This window comes from Oncorhynchus keta, chromosome 14 (assembly GCF_023373465.1).
Source record: "Oncorhynchus keta strain PuntledgeMale-10-30-2019 chromosome 14, Oket_V2, whole genome shotgun sequence".
NCBI lineage: Eukaryota > Metazoa > Chordata > Actinopteri > Salmoniformes > Salmonidae > Oncorhynchus > Oncorhynchus keta.
Window position 1 is genome coordinate 66739369 of NC_068434.1, and position 21994 is coordinate 66761362.

Consider the following 21994-nt stretch of genomic DNA (forward strand, 5'->3'; position numbering starts at 1 on the left):
TGGTTTGCTGGAGGGGATGTTACCCCATTGAAAGTTATTCCCACAGAATTCAGAGAGCTACCAATCTAATCTCTGTCAAATATTTGTTATGTAGAAGAGTTTGGATGTACAGCGTTGAGGAAGCAGAATATGTTTATGTTGAGTATTCCGGTATATTACGGGGCGGCAGGTAGCCTAGTGGTTAGAGCGTTGTACTAGTAACCGAAAGTTTGCAAGTTCGAATCCCTGAGCTGACAAGGTAAAAATCTGTCGTTCTGCCCCGGAACAAGGCAGTGGAAATAAGAATTTGTTCTTAATTGACTTGCCTAGTTTAAAAGAAAATAGTAAAATATTGGAAAGACAACTTGATAAAGCAGGTTGGTTGGATTAGATCAGGGGTGTCAAAACTGGTCTGCTGGTTTATCCTTTCAAGTAAGACCTAGACAACCAGGTAAGGGGAGTTCTTTACTAAACCATTCCATAATCAAGTACACGGGAGGAGCGACAATCCACAGCCAGTTGACGCTCTGTGGAATAAATAGATCGTTAACTGAAGGTAAAGAACAGACAGTGGGGCCAGACCAGAGCATTACCATCCATATCCATTTGGGGGCAGAATTGAGTTGTCAAAATATTATATAATGGCGAGGGAAGTAGCCAATTGACTATCATTACTTGCGTTACGTACATGCACCACTGAGTATATAGGCTATTTTATAGCTCATCAGACTCATTTTTATCTGGGATTATAAATTGCATTAAATAATTTAAATTTTGCAGTATCATTGTTTGCCAAAAATGTAGGGCAGGCTAATTATTCAACAGGCAAGTTATCCACATGTTAAATGTAATTGTACTGAGGGAAAAAGCCTGTCAGCATAACGGCGACAAGCGATCTATTATGTACTATTTAATAGGCTCTAGTTTGTATGGATTGTGACAAGTGTTGCCATTCTCATAAGATTGCCATTCTCATGAGATTTGCATACGCATAGTAACTATTCAGCCAACGCTGCGCTGGAACTCTGGAACTTGTTGCTGTCACTGGGCGGGCCCTAATGATGTTGGACGCCTAGACGGGGGGTGTAATTCAAGTGAAGGAAAATCGAGTCAAGGGAGTTACCTCAACGGCAAGCTTTCGAGATATGAGATCAGGCCATATTTCATGTCCGTCTTTCTCTAAATTAAAAAAAGAAGTGGAGAAAGATACAATTGAGAGTTACACAGCCAACATTCCGCCTATCAGCTGGTGGACAAATGTGACCCCCCCCCCCGTGCATGCACAAATTATCTGTGTTTACAAGTTATTGAAACCGTGCCAGCGAAGAGGGAAAAAGATAACCAAGGAGGGATGGTGGACAATTCCGGTAGCAGCAAGGCACAAATGGTGAGTTGTTTCCCACTGTTTGGCGCTGTGCCCTGGCTAGGTCTCGGTTGTGTCATAGCATAGGAGCGAGGTAGCGAACATTTTATTTGCAGAGCAATGTAGGCTAAAAGCACGAGGCTATCAACTGTAACACTTTTTTCCTTATTGAAATCCTTATTACTGTTTGGTTTTGATAGTTTAGCGTACGTCATTGCCAATTTCTTGTTTTAATTACAGTTGTAAATCCGACTATTTATAATGTATCGTGAAAAACCCAATAAAATAGATCAAATGCATATTTTCATGCACTGTATCTGCGCCCCTAATATATAATTTAGATAGAAAAAAGTATATGTATGTGCGTAGCCTACAAACTAGTCAGATATTATACTATACGCTGTTTACTCATTCATGTACGTTTTCTGGAGCCTCGCCATATACACCCTGAAAGCTAATTTTGACATACTGCACGAATAGGAAAGAAGAGGCTGTAGGCCTATGTGTATTTTTTTTAAATATATTCGAACTTTAACCATATCAATCATCTCATTTTGAATGTAGTATACATCGGGGTTTGTTCTTGTTTCGGATTGAAGCTAAATTGTACATTTTGTGATGAGAAACAACTGTTCGAGGCAACATGTTTCACATTGTTTTCTAAGTTGTTATATTGTTACAGATGTTTCTGTCAAAATCGTATTCGGTTTATATTGTTCTGGCTCATTCTTAAAGTGATGCATATCTATTTCAATTGATTGTTATGCGTTAACTCGAATACATTTTTTGAAATAAGAAGCATAAATGCAATGTGCTGTAGATCTATCTACAGGACGAAACGTGGTCTTGTAACTTCTGTATTATGTGCAGCTGTGTTGAACAGTGTGTAATTTGCCTGTCGCTACACTTCTGTACAAATGTGTCCTGCATTTTACTACTGTGCTTTTAAATACAATCACGTGTAGCACCAGCTATTGCATACCATACAATATCTTCCGTGCAGTCAATTTTTTTGTTTATCGACAGTATTTTGCCTATCTTATCCCCCTTTCTCAATACCAATTAGCCTTTCCCTCATCTATTGTGCTCATGTTGAAACTTACCCATGTTATCTTCATGAAGTGGATGGTTTGTTGTAGCCTACTGTACTAAGTCTGGCGGTGATTTAACTCAAATCCTGACAGATAGGACTTTTAAAAATGTTTTTAAATAGTCTACTTTGTGTTATGCATGTTTTTATTAGAACCGGGAAAGCCAGACATCCAGTGGTCATTTGAGTTTATGGTTGACTATTGATGTCTTTCTCGCTTCCTCTCCCAGCCCAGCATGTCACAGGAGAGTGGTCTGGGGGGTGTCTATCCTCAGGCAGGCACGGCAGGAGGAATGAAGCTCGAGGCTGTCATGGAGCAGCTGCAGCGCCAGCAGCAGGCCAGGCTGGAGATGGAGCGCAAGGAGAGGCGGCTCCGCGAGGCCCACATCATGTACGCCCAACAGGTAGCAGCGCAGCAGGCCATCCTAGCCGCGGCTAGGGCCTCTGGAGCTGGCTTCATGGGCAAGGCCCTGGTTGGAGGTGGTTCAGGGATACCCAGAGGAGGCCCACTGTCCCGGGTCTCTAACCAGAGCAGTGTGGACTCAGAGAGGGAGGACGAGGAGGACAGAGGCCGGGATTCAGGGGATGAAGATGACGATGAGGAGATGATGGATGGAGATGATGGGAGCGAGGAGGAAGAGGGAGGGGCTAGTGGTCTTGAGTACCTCCACAAGCAGACACTGGCTCTTCAACAGGGTGCCTCCCACCTCCCTGCGAATCCATTTGGTAGTTACTCTACCTCGGGCCCCCAGAATGCCCCATTGCCACCCGTTAGGGTGAAGCAGGAGCCTGACGAGAGCCGCTCTCCTGCAGGGCCCCACTCTGCCTCCTCCCCCAACGGGCTGGCCGACTGGAATAGCTTTGATGATCAATTAAAACAGGTGAGGCCACCTTGGCTTACCGCCAATCTACTGTCCTTATTAATAATGTATGTCAGTTCTCCTTTATTAGCTATATATTCCAAATCCTATTTATCCTAGTTGAATTTTATGTCTGCCCTTGACATGAAAGAGTAGAGTTGTCCACATGAAGAAATATTGCCACATCTCTCTGAATATTTATCCTCAGCAGCTAATCTGGCATCAAAGTCGTACTATCTCTTCCCCAAACACAGTGAGTCAACACAAAGCTGTGTAATGAAAACACAAATGTCCCCTTAGTAAGTAAGCGTCATATAGGGGGAAAGCCTTTCGCTATTTTCAAGTCTCCTGTTGTGTGTTTTGTCTGATTGTCCCGCCTGCCCCTGCTGTGAGTGGGTGGGTTAATCTTAGCTTCGACACAGACCTCTCAGCCAGTATCTTTGTGAGTCACTTACAATCACTGGGGAGGGCTGAGCTGCTCTTTGGCTTTTGTTGCCAAAAATCCTAGAAGTGTGCACTGGCAGAGGGCCAGGCACGTGTGTCGCTCGCTCTCACTCACTCTGCGCTCAGTGATTTCTCTCTTGTGCTCTCCTGGCAGACGTGCAGCACACGGGTTGGGAAGGTAGAGGTATCCTACAGCATAGTAGTGGTGCTACTCATCTGAAGGGTTTCAGCACTGTGCCAAGTATACTTTTTCATTGAAGGTAAATATTTCCTCACCGCTGTGTTACAGCGTGACAGAATGCAGAGTGGAATCTAAGCTATCCTTCATGGTTGAGTCAGCACTAGCGAAGTAGCATGTGTTGTGTAACAGCCCACCAGTGGTTGATATAAAAAGCCATGTAGCAGTGGAGTTGACAGATGTAGGAGGCAGAAAAGATCTGTTGCTGTGACTGAGCATTGCATTGCGTGTGCTGCACTCATTTTTCCAAGGATGTCATTACTGTCTATTTAAAGGGGAAATGACTTTGGGACTGTCACTCCCGTCTATTTCCAAATTTAGCTCCAGAGGGGCGATGATGGAAGGGGAAGTAAATAAATGACAGCAGAATGAGCCCTGAATTAGAGTAGGCGACAGTTATCACAGAGAATAGTCAGACAGGAGAGAGGGTGGAGTAGACTTCTAGCTACCACTACCAGATCACAGTGGAAACAACCTGAATGAAATAAAGTTTGACCACAATGTTGTGTGACTGAGAACAAAAACTGCGTCATTGGTTGGCGACATGTCGACAACCACCTCGAACCTGTCTCTGTTTAGGCCAGCTGTCAGACAGCCACCAGTGATCAGAGCAGGAGAGGTGTCACAGAGCCCTGGCCTGGCTATCTGTGGTGTGGTTATTTTATTAGGAGAGGGGGTTGAGCCTGGGGGGTTGGGGAGACATTGTCAAATGAGAAGTAGTCTGTGCTTTTTCCCCCCCCCTCTTTTGTCTTTCCTGTCTTTATGATGGCTCATCTCTTGTGGCAGTTTCAGGTTGCACTGTTGAAGGGGGACAGTGGTGGCAGGGTGACTTTTTTTTTTGATGGTATTGTCTTCAAGAGGCTGGAGAAAACTTCAACAAATACTATTCTCTGGAGGGAGGGTTGATAATATTTTCAAAAGCAATGGCACACCATAACCTTAGTGTCACAGTGGTTAGAAGCAGCCTATTATATACATTTATATTAAGGCGGTTATAAAAACCTATTTTTTTATTTTTACCTTTATTTAACTAGGTAAGTCAGTTAAGAACAAATTCTTATTTTCAATGACGGCCTAGGAACAGTGGGTTAACTGCCTGTTCAGGGGAAGAACGACAGATGTGTACCTTGTCAGCTCGGGGGTTTGAACTTGCAACCTTCCGGTAACTAGTCCAACCCTCTAACCACTTGGCTACCCTGCCGCCCCATGGAACAACCTACCACTGATTTTGATATGCATTATTCTATTAGCCTAAAAGGGGAAAGGGGGATACCTAGTCAGTTGTACAACAGAATATCCTCTGACAGCGTTTCCCAACTCCAGTCCTCCAGTACCCCCATCAGCACACATTTTTGTTGTAGCCCTGGACAAGCACTTTGTGGTTCAACTTGTCAACTAATCATCAAGCCCTCAATGAGTTGGATCAGGTGAGTTTGTCTGGGTCTACAACAAAACTGTGTGCCGTTGGGGGTACTGGAGTTGGGAAACACTGCTCTACGGCAGCCCTCTGTGTGTCAAAGGAGCGTGGTGTAAATATTGGGGGGGGGGGGTCTGTGTTTTCTGTCATTGATGCATGTGTCATGACCTCGGCCCTGCCCTAAACAGCAGAGTAAATAATTGTCAAACAAGAGGATGGACAAAGGCCTTGCGTGGAGTGTTGGCCAGAGTGTTATTGTGCCTGGACAGGTGTGTGTGTGTGTAATCTCCCAGTGATTAATAGAGTAATAATCATGCCTGTGGACCATGCCCTGGGTGTGTGTGCTCCTGGCCTCCGATGGTGTCATGCAGTAATAGCTAACTTTGCCTAGCAGTTCCATACTGGAGGGGTTGAGCTGGGCATTCTCTAATGATAATACAGGTGGCAGTGGTAGACTGGATTATCTGCTGTTTCTTCATGTTTATGTCTTTTGATGTTCCTTCATTCTGGTGTCAAGGGAGACTTAACCAACAAAATGGAGAATAACCAGGGCTTCATTTGCATTGTAGTGATGACAGAGAAAGAGGAAGTCTGGGAGAGCTAAGGGTCTAGGAGGGAGGATAAGCCTCTCTCTCATCATTGAACTCCAAGCCCTGCTGGTTTGTACTGCTGGCTGCTGCTAGCTACTGGCCACGCATTAAGACATGTTTGTTGAATGCATGCTGTTGCATAATTTAACTGTCACCCCAACAATGCATCAGTCAGGAAATGGGGAGCTGGCTGCACAGCTGCAGCTGCCTGGAATGCGATCGATGGAGGTTGTGGGAGCTGCTTTTAGAGCACGGAGTGACTGTTAGGTCTCATTTATGGCTCATGGATTATGAATGAGGACATAAACTCAGCAAAAAAAGAAACGTCCTCTCACTGTCAACTGCGTTTATTTTCAGCAAATTTAACATGTGTAAATGTTTGTGTGAACATAAGATTCAACAACTGAGAGACAAACTGAACAAGTTGCAGAGACGTGTGACTAACAGAAATGGAATAATGTGTCCCTGAAAAGTAACAGTCCGTATCTGGTGTGGCCACCAGCTGCATTAAGTACTGCAGTGCATCTCCTCATGGACTGCACCAGATTTCCCAGTTCTTGCTGTGAGATGTTACCCCACTCTTCCACCAAGGCTCCTGCAAGTTCTCATACATTTCTGGGGGGAATGGCCTCACCCTCCGATCCAACAGGTCCCTGGCGTGCTCAATGGCATTGAGATCCGGGCTCTTCGCTGGCCATGGCAGAACACTGACATTCCTGTCTTGCAGGAAATCACGCACAGAACGAGCAGTATGGTGGTGGCATGGTCATGTCAGGATGAGCCTGCAGGAAGGGTACCACATGAGGGAGGAGGATGTCTTCCCTGTAACACACAGCGTTGAGATTGCCTGCAATGACAGCAAGCTCAGTCTGATGATGCTGTGACACACCGCCCCAGACCATTGTGGACTCTTCACCTCAAAATCGATCCCACGCCAGAGTACTGGCCTCGGTGTAACGCTCATTCCTTCAATGATAAACATGAATCTGACCATATACCCCTGGTGAGACAAAACCGTGACTCGTCAGTGAAGAGCACTTTTTTTGTCCATGGGCGACGTTGTTGCCGGTGATGTCTGGTGAGGACCTGCCTTACAACAGGCTTACATGCCCTCAGTCCAGCCTCTCTCAGCCGATTTCGGACAGTCTGAGCACTGATGGAGGGATTGTGCGTTCCTGGTGTAACACAGGCAGTTGTTGTTGCCATCCTGTGCCTGTCTTGCAGGTCTGATGTTCGGATGTACCGATCCTGTGCAGGTGTTGTTACATGTGGTCTGCTACTGCGAGGACGATCAGCTGTCCATCCTGTCTCACTGTCTTAGGAGTCTCACAGTACGGACATTGAAATGTATTGCCCTGGCCACATCTGCAGTCCTCATGCCTCCTTGCAGCATGCCTAAGGGACATTCACTCAGATGATCAGGGACACTGGGCATCTTTCTTTTGATGTTTTTCAAAGTCAGTAGAAAGGCCTCTTTAGTGTCCTAAGTTTTCATAACTGTGACCTTTTAATTGTCTACTGTCTGTAAGCTGTTAGTGTCTTAACGAACGTTCCACAGGTGCATGTTCATTAATTGTTTATGGTTCGTTGAACAAACATGGGAAACAGTGTTGAAACCCTTTACAATGAAGATCTGTGAAGTTATTTGGGATTTTCACGAATTATCTCTGAAAGACCGGGTCCTGAAAAAGTGTTTCTTTTTTTTGTTGCTGAGTTTATTTAGCAGATGTATTCCACTATACATTTTGACAATGGCATTTGGAACAAATGCAGCCTGATGCATCTGCACAGAAGACTGCTGTGAAGGCCACTGGAAATGTGTGAGAAATGTTTTCTTTGCACGGTAACACGGCTTCAGTTCTCAGCGATGGAGGCTGTGGTTGGAATCATGGGGCCTTTCTCCCTCCTTGCCTAGTCTGTGGTATAGTACAGGTGTACACTGTCAGTATGACCTGGTTATAGGCTTCACAATGTTGCCTTGTTTGTCTTCACTTTCCAATGTCACTTACCACCTGTTGTTTTTCCAATGTTCTATACTTACCTTGTTCAGTTTGAACTCTCCCCTCCTTTGTTTAGCAAACCAACATCCTGTTTGTGTTCTCCTATCCCTTTGGCAATGTCATTAAGGCGTTCCGGATGGACTGCTACTGCTTGGGATCTGTAGCTATTACAAGCCAGATTCTTGCCATGTTTAGTTCAGTTAACACATTCTGCTTTTAGTTTATTTTCTTACCTGCCGCAGGCTAGAGTTCTTCTCACAAGCCTTTTTTTTTCAATCAACAATTTCCTGGCCTAGATAATTATTCATATCTATTTAAGGAACCATTGTGCAACAACTGTTTGTTGTACAGCTGAACACATTAAAAAATAACATGAAAAGCTGTCTCATTAATTCTACACCGGTTTCCTAATGGTTGTGTTTAAAGACTGGTTGAATAATTATAGCTTAGTCCTGTTTTTCATTTGGGGTTGTAGAATGTTAGTGTACAGTCTTTTGTCCACTCAGATGGATGTCTCTTATGGACCTGGCAGTACAGGAACTCACTTTGAATTATTTTACTGATGTTCTACTGAGACTGAAACGTTGGTTACATAAGATCCATAACTTTCTTTTTTTGTGGACCATCAAGATTTCTTTTAAATTCATAATACAGGAACTAACAGAATAAAAACCGATCAAGATCACGCGTCCTATGGTCTGGGCTTTCTTGATATGTCCTAATGCGATTCATGTGATTGATAGGCTGAGCGCTAAGAGCGTCCATGATTCCAGCTTTATTTTTAGTTTGTGGTGGACAACTACCCCGTGAGATTGTAGCTGGAGCCAGCCTTTATGATAACACAGTTTGAGAAGTTTATAATTATTTAAATGTAGGATATCCTAAATGTATGTTGCTCTTGTGTTAGGCTGATTTTAAGATGTGTGTTTGAACTAACTGGCTTTGTTATACATTTCTAATTTCATGCTTCAGGCAGTCCACATTAATGAATGATGTATGTTGATGGTTTTTCTTATGTATTGTAATCCGTAGTCTTTATTTTCATAACCTGGGTTTCAGTGATGTAGCATTTCTAACTCTTTAAACAGACTCGGGCGACGTGTTTATACATTTGCTTCAGATGGTGCGTTGCGTCTCTAGTGGGATTTTCTGTCTCTTTTTGTGGTTCAGTGCTTTGTGGGCTTTCGTTGTGCCTCATTAACACAGGGCCCCAGCTGGGTGGTTTGGGTGAAAGAGGCAACACGCGATGAGCACCGTCTCCACCATTCTAATTGCATTCTTTCCATCAGAGAGTAGTCTGCACTCAATGGAACTGTGTTTAGTTTGTCATGGAATAGAAACAAATACAGAACCTGTTTTAAGGTGTCAGATATACAGAGATTTAGAATGGTGACTTGAGCCTGACTAATCTCGTGAGATGATCTAACGATGGGCTTATAGGAAGGCTCCTTTATGGGAGATCGCTTGCGCTATCCTGCCCCTAACAGTCAAGTGTGGAATATTCCACTAACCTAGAAGTAGAGAGATGGAGGGGGAGATCTTGTAGAAGGAGGAGCAGGGGTGGGGTCAGGGGGATATTGGTCTGTCTCAACATTCCACTGCCCTACCCAAAGGAAACATTCCAGGCAGAATTAAAGAGTTAACTCTTCAAACAGTGAGAATTCCCAGCGGGGCTCCTACAAGAGGTTGGGGGTGGGGGAGCATGTCCGTGCTGTTCTGTTAGTCAGGGCCGTGATTGGTGATCTTTTAATTCATTTCAGTCATTGTCACAGGGGCTGTAAAAGAGAATGGGGAGGGCCGCTGGCCTGATGCAGGGGAAGACACTTTATTTATCTGAGTCTCAAAGGGCACACCGGCTGCTGGGAGAGAACCCTCCTGGGGAGGCCGGTCTGATCTGGGTGAACCCGCATGGCTCCTCCACTTCTCTGGCTGACTGACAGACAATGCTGTGCTAAATATGTGCACCAGCTGACCTGACCAGAGCTTGAGCTCTGCTTTATTGTCATTGATGAGTCCACTATGCCAATCCAATGGTTGGTAATTTTTGTCTGAGGCTACAGGGAAGAAAAGAGCTGTTGTAGTTTAATTCCAAGATCAGTGTGCTTGATTGCAGCTCCAGCACTATGGCCACATGAGGCCAAATGTTAATAAAGATGTGGTGTTTTCTGCCACTATATGTAATAATTTGGTGGGTGCTTACATTTGTCCTATTTTACACATGTACAAGTAGGGCTGAACATATGTCCTTAAAACACATTGCCAAAAGTATGTGGACATGGGTTGAACATCTCTTTCCAAAATCATGTGCATTAATATGGGAAGGCTTTCCACTAGATGTTGGAACATTGCTGTGGTGATTTGCTTCCATTCAGCCTTGAGCGTTAGTGAAGTCAGACACTGATGTTTGGCGATTAGGCCTGGCTCGCAGTCCGTGTTCTAATTTATCCCAAATGTGTTCGATGGGGTTTGAGGTCAGGGCTCTGTTCAGGCCAGTCAAGTTCTTCCACACCGATCTCACAAACCATTTCTGTGTGGACCTCACTTTGTGTACGGGGGCATTGTCATCCTGAAACAGGAAAGGGCTACCACAAAGTTGGAAGCACAGAATCGTCTAGAATGTCGTTGTATGCTGTCGACCTTTCGATTAGTTACCCCAACGCTCAAACCACTAGGCTAAATGCCACCCTAGCCTTGTCAGTGATGTTTGAAATGTGTTCTTGATATTGACAATAAGAGTATGGCTTGCTCAAATCATCAACTACATCTGATCTCAATTTCGAATCAGTTGCAATGCTGAGCACAAAGTTTACCACCCATTCAGAGAGAAGTCTGCAATGCACCTGAAAAAATGGCTCATCCAGCAGTCGATGCAAAGGACCGTTTTGGAACAACCCTCATGCACATCAGCACTGAGTGACACTGCCCTTCTCCATCAATTGAATTGTAAGGCAAAAGTTCTCACATTTAAATGCGAAAGGCGCATGTCCATTAGGGCCATCACACCTCCCCCCCCCCAAATCGACCCTGGTGGATTTGACTTCCTTGGCCCCTAATGGAAAGGGAGCTACTGATGGCTGGTGTAATCTGATCAGTCAGCAGCAACCGCAAGCCCCCCTCCCACTCTCCCCTCTATTGCGCCCCCTCTTTTTGTTTTTTTTCCCTCTTCATCCTCAGCGACCATATCCTTCCCACTTTGACATATCTCAACACCTGCTCTTTAATGAAGCCCCCTACGCACAGACGGATGAGAGGAAATGGCCGAGTGAAACAGAGCCACGCTGAGCTCCGATGTCACAGCAGAGCCTCGTCATTAAACTTAACATTTCTATCTCCATCTGGAAGTGAGTGAATTCTCACTAACATCACTGACTATTTAGTAACCATAGCCTGCCTTTGGAACAGACCGGAGTGGAGGGTGGTCCGGGTCTGAGTTTAATCCTGGCTTGTCGACACCGGGCTGTGCTCCCTATTGAAAGCACAGTGTTGCTGCGGTGACGTGGAGGTGAGGAGTGAAAGGTGTTCCGCTATTGTTAGTGGCAGTCTTGGCCGTCTCCGAACCCTGGCGGTGCTTTGGCTCAGGCCCAGGCCAGTGGCAGGCGGGCCCTGAGGTGCTAAATGACCCGCTATGTCAGAGGCCCTGGGTAAACAACACCACAGCAGCTGACTGGAGCCTGGCACCTAGCCAGGCAGAGGAGCAGGAGGTGTGTAGGAGGGAGGCTTTCCTTTCACTGCTGCCTTTCTCTCCGCCTACCTCACCGCAGCCCACCCCCTGCACTAATGGCATGTGCAGACGACCTACCTGCCATCCTCCTGTGTAGTGTACAGTACAGAACAGCAGTGTGTGGTCAGGTTGTTAATCTGCCAAGTCTTCACAATACAGGCCCCCATGTAATCGTCAGCACCAGTCTCTTGCAGAGGAGGGAAAGAGAGAATTGGCCACTCATTTATAGTGGTTAAACGTAATATTTTACAGCAAAACCGATGTCTTTTTTTGCTGTGCCAGCTGATGTTTTCACACATTCGTAAATCTGAGAATTTTCACCTCGTTGACTCGTGTTTCATCCTGTTTCTGAACTAAAAGAGAGGCTACATCTCTGTATTTATATATTTCAATATTGCTCTCAGTGCTGTTGTGAAACAATGAAACTTGTATTTCACTTGCAAATCAGGCACATGGATAGATTGGACTTGCAAAGGTCTTTCTTGAGGCTTGTCTTTCTGAGCTTATGTTTCTCAAATAAAACAACCCTACTCCCAGCTTTGAAATCATGCAAACTACTTTTGTCTGATGTCCATATCAGTCAGAATATGGTGAACAGTTCCTTGCTCTAGTGATTCAGATTACATTTAAATGTGAGATATGGAAATGTGTGGTGATAGATTAGGATATCACTTGAGTAATAAAACCTGTGATAATTTTTTGCTGATCTAGTTAATAGAACATCACATTCTCAATAGAACGATGAACCATGTCAACTGGAGTCGATAATTTCCAAAGCTGTGTTGGTAAATGATTGGTATCAACATGTTAATTATTAACCTCAAGCCTTTGATTAGGAAGAGTTGGGACTGCATTGAATGGTAAAGATTATGTTCAGTATAAAATGGAGAATACTGTGGCATACCTGAAGGTATGGAAGCAGTAGGAAGATGAGAACATAAACTGAAGAAAAGAGCCTTTGCAAGTTTTGGATCCATGCAGTTTTCAGAAATCAGACATTTGAATGGATCTAAATGTTTTATTTTATTTTACCTTTATTTTACTAGGCAATTCAGTTAAAAACAAATTCTTATTCTTATTTTCAATAATAATGTTCAGGGGCAGAACGATACATTTTTACCTTGTCAGCTCGGGGATTTGATCTTGCAACCCTTCGGTTACTAGTCCAACACTCTAACCACTAGGCTACCTGCTGTGAGGACTGTGGAGGCTGTTTTCTTTTCCCACTTGAATTAGCTGAGATTGGTCCACCATCTGGTCAAATACAAGACATCCAGTCAGACCTGCCTGACTCAAGTAAATGTGATTTAATCCTCCATGAACCATTAAACTAGAATGGCTAACGTGACTCCACAGCGCAGGGAGAGCTGTGACCACACTGGTCTGGAAAGGAGGAGAATTAACATGACACAAATGGAATTAAATGGAAAAGGCTTTGAAAATGAAAAAAGTGCACCATGGACATTTTTAGAGATGCTTGTTTTTTGTGAGAACTTAGAGAAGTACAGGTATTTCACATTAATATGAAAAGTGTATACTAAAATATGAAAGTACATACATGACATGTAGTATCTCCATCTTACCTCAATTGTTTTTATGTCCTCTGGAATTGAGAAGACAAATGGCGAGTTCAACGGTGGGCCTGTCAGGGCAATTCTTAAACATCACCTTTTGCACTACTTTGATTTCAATGTGTATAGTACAGTTTTAAATGACATCCGAGACATGTCATAAATATCCCTATTTCAATCAGTTATTTGTTATACAAATGTCAAGTCTTTCTGTAGGCTTCAGGGCTTCAATATAGTAAATGTCAGCGGGTTGTTTACTCTTATGATTTGACTGCTAAGTGAATAGTTATTTCCTTGTTTAGCAGGAACTCTTTTCTTGAACCACCCAGTCAAGTATGTGAGAAGAAGGCCCGGAAAAATGACTCCTGCCACCCAAGCCAGAGACTGTTCTCTCTGCTTCCACACGGCAAACGGTACCGAAGCAACAAGTCTGACACCAGCGGCTCCTGAATAGCTTGTATATCCTCAAGCCATAAGACTAATAAATAACTAACTCAATGGCTTCACCGGGCTATCTGCATTGACCCTCTATGCACACTCTACACACTCATTCACATTGACACCCCAATGCTTCCCAACAATGTAGAGAGACATAAAAATATATATCTAAAAAAATAACACAAGGACTAAATACAGTGTAACAATAAAATTGTATTGGTCACATACACATGGCTAGCAGATGTTATTGCGAGTGTAGCGAAATGCTTGTGCTTCTAGTTCCGACAGTGCAGCAATATCTAACAAGTAATCTAACAATTCCACAACTACCTAATACACACAAATCTAAGTAAAGTAATTGAATAAGAATATATACATATAAATATATGGATGAGCAATGCCTGAGTGGCATAGGCAAGATGCAATAGATGGTTTAAAATACAGTGTATACATCTGGGATGAGGAGTGACAAATATATAAACATCATTAATAAAGTGACTAGTGATCCATTTGTTAGTGGCCAATGATTTCAAGTCTGTTTGTAGGCAGCAGCCTCTGTTAGTGATGGCTGTTTAACAGTCTGATGGCATTGAGAGAGAAGCTATTTTTCAGTCTCTCGGTCCCAGCTTTGATGTACTTGTACTGACCTTGCCTTCTGGATGGTAGTGGGGTGAACAGGCAGTGGCTCGGGTGGTTGTTGTCCTTGATCTTTTTGGCCTTCCTGTGATATCAGGTGCCGTAGGTGTCCTGGAGGGCAGGTAGTTTGCCCCCGGTGATGTGTTGTGCAGACCGCTACCAGCCTCTGGAGAGCCCTGCGGTAGTGGGCGGTGCAGTTTCCGTACCAGGCGATGATGTAGCCCGATAGGATGCTCTCAATTGTGCATCTGTAGAAGTTAGTGAGGATTTTCAGTGATAAGCCAAATTTCTTCAGCCTCCTGAGGTTGAAGAGGTGCTATTGCACCTTCTTCACCACACTGTCTGTGTGGATGGACCATTTCAGTTTGTATGTGATGTGTACGCCGAGAAACTTAACTTTCCACCTTCTCCACTGCTGTCCTGTCGATGTGGATAGGGGGAGGGGGTGCTCCCTCTGATGTTTCCGGAGGTCCACAATCATCTCCTTTGTTTTGTTGACGTTGAGTGAGAGGTGGTTTTCCTGGCATCACACGCAGAGTGCCCTCACCTCCTCCCTATAGGCGGTCTCTTCGTCGTTGGTGATCAAGCCTACTACTGTTGTGTCATCTGCAAACTTGATGATGGAGTTGGAGGCGTGCATGGCCACTCAGTCATGGGTCAACGGCGTACAGGAGGAGGCTGAGCACGCACCTTTGTGGGGCCCCAGTGTTGAGGGTCAGCGACGTGTTGATGTTGTTTCCTGCCTTCACCACCTGGGGAAGGCCCGTCAGGAAGTCCAGGACCCAATTGCACAGTGTGGGTTTGAGAGACCCAGGGCCTCAAGCTTAATGATGAGCTTGGAGGGTAGTATGGTTTTGAATGCTGCGCTATAGTCAATGAACAGCATTTTTACATAGGTATTCCTCTTGTCCAGATGGGATAGGGCAGTGTGATGGCAATTGTTGCGTTTGTGGACCTATTTGGGCGGTATGCAAATTAAGTGGGTCTCTAGGGTGACAGGTAAGGTGGAAGTGATATGATTCTTGACTCAACTCTCAAAGCACTTCATGATGACAGAAGTGAGTGCTTCGCGGCGATAGTCATTTGGTTACCTTTGCCTTCTTTGGTACTGGAACAATGGTGGCCATCTTGAAGCATTTAGATAGGGATAGGGAGAGATTTGAATATTTCCGTAAACACATCAGCCAGCTGGTCTGTGCATGCTCTGAGGACGCGGCTATGGATGCCGTCTGGGCTGGCAGCCTTGCGAGGGTTAACATGTTTAAATGTCTAACTACGCAGTCCTTGGTAGCGGGCTGCATCAGTGTCACTGTATCATCCTCAAAGTGGGCAAAGGTGTTTAGTTTGTCTGTAAATAAGACGTAGGTGTCCGTGTCGTGCCAGTTTCTTTTTTTTCTTTTTGTAGTCCGTGATTGTCTGTGCAGAACCTGCCACATACGTCTCGTGTCTGAGCCGTTGAATTGCGGCCCCAAGGCTGTAATTTAATAAAATGGGGAAAAAGTCAAGGGGTCTGAATAGTTTCCGAAGGCACTGTAGGTAGGGATAAAGTGATTAGGCAATATAATAGATAATACAAGGTTCCAGCAGTGTATGTGATGAGTCAAGAGTTAATGTAAAAAGGTTCAATGCAGATAGTCCAGTTAACTATTTGGTTAAATATTTAGCGATCATGGGGGTAGAAGCTGTTTTAGGGTCCTGTTGGTTCCAGACTTGGTGTATCGGTAGTGCTTGCCGTGTAGTAGCAGAGTCAGCGGTCCATGATTTGGGTCTAGTGATGGACGATATATTTGATTAATTAGAATGTATGTTTTAGCACTATTTTGAAACGGCCTGTATCGCAGGCATTTTTAAACAAGCATTTGTCCCTTTGTTATCATGTTGTCTTTTGGTCTTGTCTCCTTCGATCCTTCTGCTGTTACTGTGCACTTTTCATTTACACATACACCAAGCTCCTCCGCCTGTCACTCACAACAACGAAGATGAAAGATAACCTCTTCCTCTCTGACAAGCGGTTTCCACTCTGTATTTGCATGAGGTTTGGTCCAATAGAATCGCTCATGTGAACACTGAAACACATTAAGAAATTGATTTTACTCTAATAGTGGAGAAGCTAACCTTTTTAACAATACCTTTTCTTATGTCTCAACTCCTCAAATTGTGTGAAGAGCAGACTTTCAAAACGGAAGAATCAATGAAGGCTCAGTTTCAGTTGTGTGCGGCATTGGGGTACCGCTAGCAGCATTTTAGCCGAAGACTGTTATACTAGCTGTTTTCTGTGTTTTTATAAATGAGCATAAAAAAACAATTATACAAGGAATTGGCAACTTTTCTCATTCTGAGAAATAATCTGAACAAAGTGGACAGGCTAGCATGCTGTTCAAACAGTTGGAGATGGACTGAAGAGTATATTCATAACAAATAAACTGTTCTACCTTTTTGTTAGTTAGCAAATGGATACAAGTTGGCTAAACTTGAAATATTAAAATTAACTTGGCTACTCACTAGCATGTGGGTTTGTGCTTGAGAGATTGAGACCTAGCTGTGTTTAATTTTCTACAATGCCCGCTACCAGAATTGCTCATTATTAGGGAATGTGCTTTATGTATGTTTGTGGTTAAATTTGTTACAAAAATTGCATTTTTATAGACTGACTTGAAAGCCATATTAGTGATTATTGCAAAAAAGCATGTTAAACTGTTTTGAGTAAATACATAATTGTAATTGTGGAAGTCTTATATTTATTTAGCCTATGCTATGTATAATTTCACAACCCCTGAATTTGTTAGATTATTTTTGACTGTTTTAAATGCAGTGTATTTTACCTTTTTAATTGTACAACAAAGCTTATTTTGAGAAAATATTTAAGAAATCAAGATCTATATTGCGAATCGCCCATAACTTTTTGAAAAAATCGATAAATTATTTTTGTCATATTGCCCAGCCTTACTTGGGAGGCTGGAGTCTTTTTTTGACCATTTGTAGGGCCTTCCTCTGACACTGCCTGGTATAGAGGTCCTGGATGACCGAGAGCTCTCCTTGTCGTTGAATGCCAAGCAGTTGCCATACCAAGTGGTGATGCAGCCAGTCAAGATGCTCTCAATGGTGCAGCTGTATAACTTTATTGAGTATCTGAGGGCCCATGTCACACAGTCGTGGTTGAACAGGGAGTATAGGAGGAGACTGAGCACGCACCCCTGAGGGGCCCCCGTGTTGAGGGTCAATGTGACGAATGTGTTGTTGCCTACCCTCACCACCTGGGGGTGGCCCGTCAGGAAGTCCAGGATCCAGTTGCAGGTGTTCAGTACCAGGGTCCTCAGCTTATTGATGAACTTGGAGGGCACCATAGTGTTGAATTCTGAGCTGTAGTCATTGAACAGCATTCGCACATAGGTCTTCCTCTTGTCCAGGTGGGAGAGGCCAATGTGGAGTTCAATAGAGATTGCGTCTTATGTGCATGTGTTGGGGCGGTGTGCAAATTGGAGTGGGTAGGCTGTACATAACACGCACACGCATTCATACTGACTCAACACACACACACACACACACACACACTGGCATACAATCACCACATACGCTGCTGCTACTCTGTTTATCATATATCCTGATGCCTCTTCACCTTACCGCTATACATATCTACCTCTATCACTCCGGTATCCTTGCACATTGTAAATATGGTATTGGAACTAACCCTGGAACTGACTCTGTATATAGCTTACTTACTTTCTCGTGAGCTTCTTATATTTGTTGTGTGTTTTTGTTCTGATTTTTCATACTTGTTTTTTTTAATAGTACTGTTGATTGCTGCTTTGTTGGGAAAGTGCAAGCAAGAAAGTTATTTCACTGTGCATGTGACAATAAACATGAAACATAAAGGGCATGTACACATTAAATGCTTCATATTGGACCTAAATAAATCCTTGGAGGTATGTTTTTACATGCCACATAAAAGTACCTCTGTTACTCTGTGTTGTAACTCATTTTAAACCAAAGGGTATTGGAAATATGACATTTCACTTGACATATGGACAGCTCTTTATTAAAGTACATTAAAGTACATTTTTGTGAGACTTTAGCTTGATATAACACACTTCCCTTTGCATACTGTATTAGCCCGCCACATGGAGTGACTTTGTGAGAATGTACAATAGAACAATAGCAGCCAGAATAGTAGCTGGACTCCCCTCTGTTGCCTCCCTGGGGCCTGGAGATGAGCTCCAGATGCGCGACGGCCAGGCTGAAGCCGAGGCCAGGGTGGACGATCCAGGAGCCACGGGGCCGCAACTCCTCTCAATCCTACAGGGGAACACCAGCCTGGTCCTCTAGGGAGCCGACCAGCTTGTCAGAGGTGGAACACCCCCACACACTTAACACTAGCTGAGACAAAACCGATACCCGCAGCCACTGAAAAGGGAAATCAGTCCCTATCGATTTAGCCTTTCCCCCGTTCTGCTCTGCTCTGCAAAAGGGCTGTGTTTGAATTGGGAATATGACTAACGCCATCTGATACTTCAGGATGGGGAAAATTCTTCCTGCTAGCTGCTATATGTGACGTTAGGAGTTAAGAAGGAAAGCCTCTGCTCTGAATGAGGCACTCTGTTTTTTTTTTTATATCCCCACCAGACAAAGAAGTAATTTCACAGCAGGATTTGTGGCCCTGGCCCCATTTCATATGTGATGTGGCTTAATAGCAGAAAGGCCTTTGTTTATTTCTGAATGTATAGAATTCCTTTGGCTCTGCAGTATAATGAGAATGGCTATAAAAGCTGACTGTGCGATGTGATGTCTACAGCTACCATTAGCACTGGGTTGAGGTGGATGAATGTGAGATATGCAACGTATTTTTAGCCTAAACTTTTAACCCAACAAAAAAGGCTAATGGCTCTTTTGACGTGCATAGAGCAGTGTTCGCTCTGAGCAGTCTTGACTTTAATGGCTTCAAATAAATGTAGTTTTATTGTATGTATAATGTACTTCAATTTTAGTCTTAAAATCTCCCACTTGTTTGTTCACTGGAACTACTTTAGCACTATCGTCTCTTCTCCTCCCCCACCTCTGAGAGCACTTCAAATAAAATGGTCACTACACTTCAGAGAACAAAGCTAATAGCTCCAAATCCAATTATATTAAAGGGGGAACTGGGTCTCATGCAAATCTGCACATTCAGTAGTTAGATTGGAAAAGTCAACCCATTACAGTTCGGTTCTCAAATGTTCACTCCTAAAGCGCCAGTGGTATGGTGCATGTTGAGCCACAGATGTGTTTTGATAAGTTTACTCTGGCTCTGAAAGGGGTCTTTGAACCAATGAGTGTGAACTTCTGGCCACGCCAGCCTGTAAATGTTGCATTTGCGTGAGGTGGGGAAAGGGGGCAGCGGGTGAGAGTGGGGGAAGGGATCTCTCTCTGCCTGAGGAATGTGGTGTCTAGGTGAAAGGGCTGGAGCTGAACAAATGCAGCCAGTTTATTTGACGAACCAGACTTACTGGTCGCCAGCAGTAGAAATGTTTACCTAGAATGTTGATACGCCCTGGCTTTCTCTAAGACCCTGTCTTTGTCCTCTGAGTTTCAAACACTTACTTATGGTGACTTGGATGGTCTGAAGAAGCCAAGTTGGACAGGGTTAAAAAGTTAGTTGGTCAGTCAGTGTCTGGTTTGTCCTCTCTGTCTCTCTCTTTGCTCTGTAATTGGAGTGATTTAATGGAGGATGGTGGTCTGTCCTGAGGCCTACCTGCCTTTCACATGCCTCTTCTCTTTAGAGGTGCAAGACAAAGCGCAGGATGGGCAGGTAGCGACATGCTCTCCCCTCTGGACGTTTGGCCCCTTGTCCTTGGCTCCCCACCGGTCTGTCTGCTGCTCCCCAAAGAAATACATCTCCCTCCAACATGACTGGACATCCAGAGGCAGGCAGGCTCTGATCTGATTCAGAACCCTGCTGCGTTTCATATAATGATGTATGAGCTTTTGAATGCATTGTGGTAGTTCCAAATGTGAACAGAGAGAATCCGGTCGTATGTGTGTGTGTGTGTGTGGAGGAATTTCACCATATGTTCCAGCGTTGGCAGTGAGATTTACTCCGTGTGAGCATGGAATTGTGATTAGTGAGAGCCTTTGTGCTAGCATAGCATATGGCCAGCTCACCATGAGATACTTTACAGCCCTATCCACTCAGCACCCCCTCCCCCACCACAGCAAGATGCTCTATAAATCATTATATGAGTCCCGCAGAGGGATAAAGCCCAATTATTTGATTTGGATTAAAGATGGCAGCCCCCTGCAATGCCTGTTTTTTTAAGCGTGCTGAGAGGGCAGTATCAATGTCTGACATAGGGAAGGGGATTTGCAGCTTTAGGGGACACCAAGGAGAGTGACAACACAGTATGAGTTCAGTAACAAAGGAGGTGCTTGCTGTACATTTAATCTGGTTTAATCCATCACTTCCCAACCAGTAATTGAGTAATGTGCAAATAATTGAAGTTTTCTTTTTTTTTTTTCGTTATGGTACAATGAAGTTACATTATAGAAAGACTGGGAAACATTCTGACTAGCTGTAATTTAATTTTGGTCATTTAATTGTGTAGGGATTTGCTGTTTTAATGTGAGACAAAACATAAGGAAAATTTAACCACTGCATGTTTATTTTAGCACATGGTTTTTGGACCTGAGAGAAAGAACCAGACATAATTATGGTGTATAGACTTAACTGTATGGAAATGCTCATTTGCATGTTTCTTGTCATTTATCTCCAGCGTTTGGCTGGGTTCCAGAACTATCTCAGAAGCCTTGTGGTATGCTTAGCCCAGAGACAACCTTGAATATGATTAAATTACCACCCCTCCACATGTCTGTTTTAGAGATTTCCCTCAATCTTCCTGTTTGACAGCTAGTCATTTTAGGGGAAAAGATTAGTAAGGGGAGTGTGATCTAGAGACAGCTGTGAGATGGTAACTGCTCTGCTCCCCCAATATTGTGAGGTCCCATTACTGTGTGTGGATTTACAGTGGAATGTGTGTATTTTAGCAAAGTCTCCCTGTCATTGGGGCGGCAGGGTAGCCTAGTGGTTAGAGCGTTGAACTAGTGACTGAAAGGTTGCAAGTTCAAATCCCCGAGCTGACAAGGTAAAAATCTGTCATTCTGCCCCTGAACAGGCAGTTAACCCACTGTTCCTAGGCCATCATTGAAAATAAGAATTTGTTCTTAACTAATTTGCCTAGTTAAATAAAGGTAAAATAAATACAAATGGTTTACTAGGTTCAAGCTGGTAGTACAATGGCATTTTTCTAGCCATGATTTACAACCTACGGTTTGTGTTTTTTTTATTTTTTTTACAACCTACGGTTTGTGTTTTTTGCAAAGGACTGTTGTGGCTCTTTGTTCCGGCTAGCTTGTAGGTGATTATGGGTTTTATTATTCATTCAGCCAGATAGGGGACAGGAGTGTTTCCAATGGAAATTCCCAAGCCCCAGTCCCAAACCTGAAGCTCTTGCTCAAGGGGATTGGGTGAAGTCACACCAGACTCTTAGCGATGATGATGATGATATTTTCCCCGATCTCAGTTACCCTGATCATAGCACAAGTATGAGGAAGATGAGTATTGACCCGTGTGGTGAGATTGTGTCCAGAGGGGGTTGGGGAGTTCACCATGTTTGCATA

The 21994-nt window shown here is 43.9% G+C and overlaps 1 protein-coding gene across 6 annotated transcripts in view; it reads left to right on the forward strand.

The window, feature by feature from the left end:
• The first annotated feature begins 127 nt into the window (after positions 1–127).
• LOC118393824 (AT-rich interactive domain-containing protein 3B-like) overlaps positions 128–21994 on the forward strand; it is a 74014-nt gene continuing 52147 nt past the window's right edge. For 5 of the 6 annotated variants that reach the window (XR_004827622.2, XM_035786937.2, XM_035786938.2 and 2 more), the window contains exons 1-2: positions 128–1366; positions 2663–3313. Coding sequence is in view for 5 of the 6 variants with exons in the window: in XM_035786937.2 (XP_035642830.2) it covers positions 1331–1366; positions 2663–3313 (687 nt within the window). In the remaining variant the exon portion in view is untranslated. Of the gene's footprint in view, positions 1367–1397; positions 1437–2662; positions 3314–21994 lie in introns of those variants that run through there. The other variant, XM_052462189.1, reaches the window with a different exon arrangement.